This window comes from Arvicola amphibius, chromosome 12, assembly GCF_903992535.2.
Source record: "Arvicola amphibius chromosome 12, mArvAmp1.2, whole genome shotgun sequence".
NCBI classification, from domain to species: Eukaryota; Metazoa; Chordata; class Mammalia; order Rodentia; family Cricetidae; genus Arvicola; species Arvicola amphibius.
This window is the reverse complement of record NC_052058.2, coordinates 38,782,933-38,786,486: the sequence shown is the minus strand read 5'-3', so window position 1 is coordinate 38,786,486 and position 3,554 is coordinate 38,782,933. Positions and strand designations below refer to the sequence as shown.

Genomic DNA, 3,554 nt, shown 5'->3' with positions numbered 1-3,554 from the left:
AATTGAGAGAGGGAGAGTCAGTTTTCTTCAGGGGTACATCCCATGAAGTGGCTTTAGTGGATTTAAAAAACAAAACAAAAACCCATGAAATTGGGAAGGAATAGTGGCAGTAGGGGAGTAGATTATAATGAATGTATAGAAAATGGAGGTAGACTTAGTCAAAACAGTTTTGCCTATATGAAATGCTCAAGCAAAAAGAAAAAAATAAATAACCATGACTGGATGTGCCTATTATCTTAGAACTTGGTAGGAGGATAAGAAATTCAAGATAATCCTCAACTACGCAGGGAAACTCTGTGTGAAAATAAACAAGTAAACATGAATAGTGAAGCCTGCAGAAATAAGATCATGTTCATGCTTGTAAAGAAAAGTAAATTTTAATGAAAAAGAAACACTCTGATCTTGATAAATATACATATACAAAATCAAGGAAATGAAAGTATGTAAATGCTTAGAAACAAAGAAGTAACAAAAGCAGGGGAAATCTTAGCAAAGACCAAAGAAAAGTCATGGTAATGAAATCAAGCAAAATCAATATTAGAATAATTTTATTCTGAAAATGGTAGCCCTTTATGAAGATGCTTCATAGATACTCATTTGTTTTAAGCCTTTAACAGCCGATCTCAGCACTTGGCAGGCAATGCAAGGAGAACAAACAAGGCAGGACAGAGTGAGTAAGGAAGCTGTGATAAGCATGTGTAAAAGTACCAAGGCTACATAATTTATTAGCAGGTTTTCTAAAAGTAGAAAATAATACCATCTTTTTAAATGTATTTAAAATTGCTTTTAAAGATTGATTTGTAGAACATCAAAGAAAAGAAAATGAATCACAATTCACTGAAAAAGTACAACACAAAATATTTTAAAACTGTGGGCGAATATTGCTATATAATGAAAAAATGAGTTTGCAATATTTAAAAGAAAAACTCAAATCTCCATTTGCAAAGTCATTATAAACTAATACTGTAACAATATTGTCAAACAGACATTACATAAGAAAGTATTTTTAGTCAGCTTTGTGCAGCTCTTGTTCTGCAGGATTTCTGAGACTGAAAGGCATACAGATTCCTTTAGAACTCCTGATTCATGTGGGCTGAAGGTCAGCTGCAACCGTGTGCCACCCTACAGCTTTGCTCCAAAGTGTTCCTCTGTTCAGGCTATAACCAAGCATTCACTTGTGCTTGCTGTTGGCCTAGCAATAGTCAGTCATGTGTCAGAGGGAGGTATGGGCCTCTTACAGGGAATGGGAAGAATAAATATTTGTGTGCAGTGTTACAGTCTTCACAGCATGAAAGCAATGTGCAAAGTGAAGTACATGTGAGCAGATGAAGAAAAATATGACGGTTTCATTTTTATACATTTTAATCAAGTAATCACAATAAAATATAAATGAGGGTCCCGTGACGCTCCCGAGTTTGTTTACGTCCCTCCCAGACCTAACGGCTGAGTAGTTCTGCGTCTTGTACTCCAAGATGGGGAAGTCGTTTGCTAATTTCATGTGCAAAAAGGATTTTCATCCTGCGTCCAAATCCAACATCAAGAAGGTATGGATGGCAGAGCAGAAAATATCATATGATAAAAAGAAACAAGAAGAATTAATGCAACAGTACCTTAAGGAGCAAGAGTCATATGATAACAGATTGCTATAGGAGATGAACGTCTAAAAAACGGCCTGAATTTCATGTATGAGGCCCCACCGGGAGTTAAAAAAGAAAACAAAGAGAAGGAAGAAACAGAAGGAGAGACAGAATACAAGTTTGAGTGGCAGAAAGGTGCTCCAAGAGAAAAATATGCCAAAGATGACATGAACATCAGAGATCAGCCCTTTGGTATCCAGGTTCGAAATGTAAGGTGTATTAAATGTCACAAGTGGGGTCATGTGAACACAGATCGAGAATGTCCCTTGTTTGGTCTTTCTGGAATCAATGCAAGTTCAGTTCCTGCTGATGGCTCAGGGCCGTCGATGCACCCCTCGGAGCTAATAGCGGAGATGAGAAACAGTGGGTTTGCACTGAAACGAAATGTACTGGGGAGAAACTTGACCGCAAATGATCCAGCACAGGACTATGTCGCGAATGACGGTGAAAAAGACCCTGAGGTTAGATTCCTGAAGTCGCTGACGACCAAGCAGAAACAGAAGCTCCTCGGGAAATTGGATAGACTTGAAAAGAAAAAAAAAAAAAGAAAAGTGATAATAAAAAGAAAAAGCTACAGAAGACCAGAAGTAAACATAGAAAACATAAAAACAAATCCCCCCCCCTCCTCCTCCCCCTCTTCCCCCTCCTCCTCCCCCTCCTCCCCCTCCTCCTCCTCCAACACTTCAGAAAGCAGCAGTGAGAGTGACAGCAAAGAGAAGCAAAGAGAGAAGAGGAAGACAAAGAAGAGAACCAAATGTTCAGGCAGTAAAACCGGTGACTCTAAAGAGGATAAGTCTAAGAACAAGCTTCATGAAGAACTTCCTAGCAGTCACGGTGACAGGGGAAGAACCGTGGAAAAATTGAAGCTCCTCAAACAAGAGAATTCTGGGGAGAATAGCAAGCAGATCCATTCTGGTTCTGACCAGAAGTCCAGAAGCCATCATCATAGTCCAGAGAAGAAAGGGTCTGACAGGAACAGGAATGGGGGAATCAGAAGTCACAACAGGGCTGAGAGCTGCCGAAGCAGGAGCCCTCATGAAGACAGGGACAGAAGAAAGGACGCCAGAAGCAATGGCCATGGTGACTGTAGAAAAGCCAGTGCATGGTGAGCTCCTGAGACTGAGGAGCAGCAGAGGGACAGCTGTCTAGAGCGAAGGACTCCATTTCTTACCGTATCTTCTGCAAAGGCTAACTTGCACATTATTATCTAATAAAGAAAAGTCTTCTTAATTTTCCATCTCTATAAACGATCATTTCAAGTATGAAAGCACTGAGTACCACAAGGTTGAGTTCGCAGATTTTTATAGGGACTCTCTTTAGGGGATAGGAGTTTTGTTTCTGTTGGTAGCTGTTTCTTATGTACGAAATTTAAAATATGTTAAGTCATTGTGATTTTGTTGTTGTTTTGAAATAGCATTAAAACAGTGACTACCCTGAATGATAAAAAAAATAAAATATAAATGAGGGACACAGAGGAATCTTCATATGCTAAATGTAATCTATAAACATGTCAGAGTAAACTACGCCATACATGGGAATAATGTTAGATGCCAGGAACAAACAATAATAGCAGCCACATCTGTGAATTGTTCTAAATGGCCTAGACATAAAGGAAGAAGAGGAAGAGGGAGAGAAGACATATAAGCAGCTACTCTTGCTTGCATACAATCTAGTCATCTACACAGAACTGTAAATGATCTCTACATTGCTTGAGGTGTTAAAGTCATTTTCTGGGTGAGGTAAATTAAAGATCAGTGTGCAAAACCCTTCTTGAATGCACTGCTGATCGCTTTGCAGCACCATATACTCCATAGTGGATCCTGGCTCATGGGTAAAGGTAGAGCCGAACTGGTGGGAGAGATGGCTAAGCATAAGCCACAAGCAGCTAAGCTAGGGAAAAGAACAGGTTCAAATGCT

The 3,554-nt window shown here is 39.4% G+C and overlaps 1 protein-coding gene across 1 annotated transcript; it reads left to right on the top strand.

The window, feature by feature from the left end:
* Positions 1–1,472: 1,472 nt before the first annotated feature.
* On the top strand, positions 1,473–2,746 carry LOC119827096 (corepressor interacting with RBPJ 1-like). Its single transcript, XM_038348541.1, is given in 4 exon segments — positions 1,473–1,644; positions 1,647–2,168; positions 2,171–2,255; positions 2,257–2,746. Coding segments are annotated over 4 exon segments (1,269 nt in total).
* The last annotated feature ends 808 nt before the right edge of the window (positions 2,747–3,554 follow it).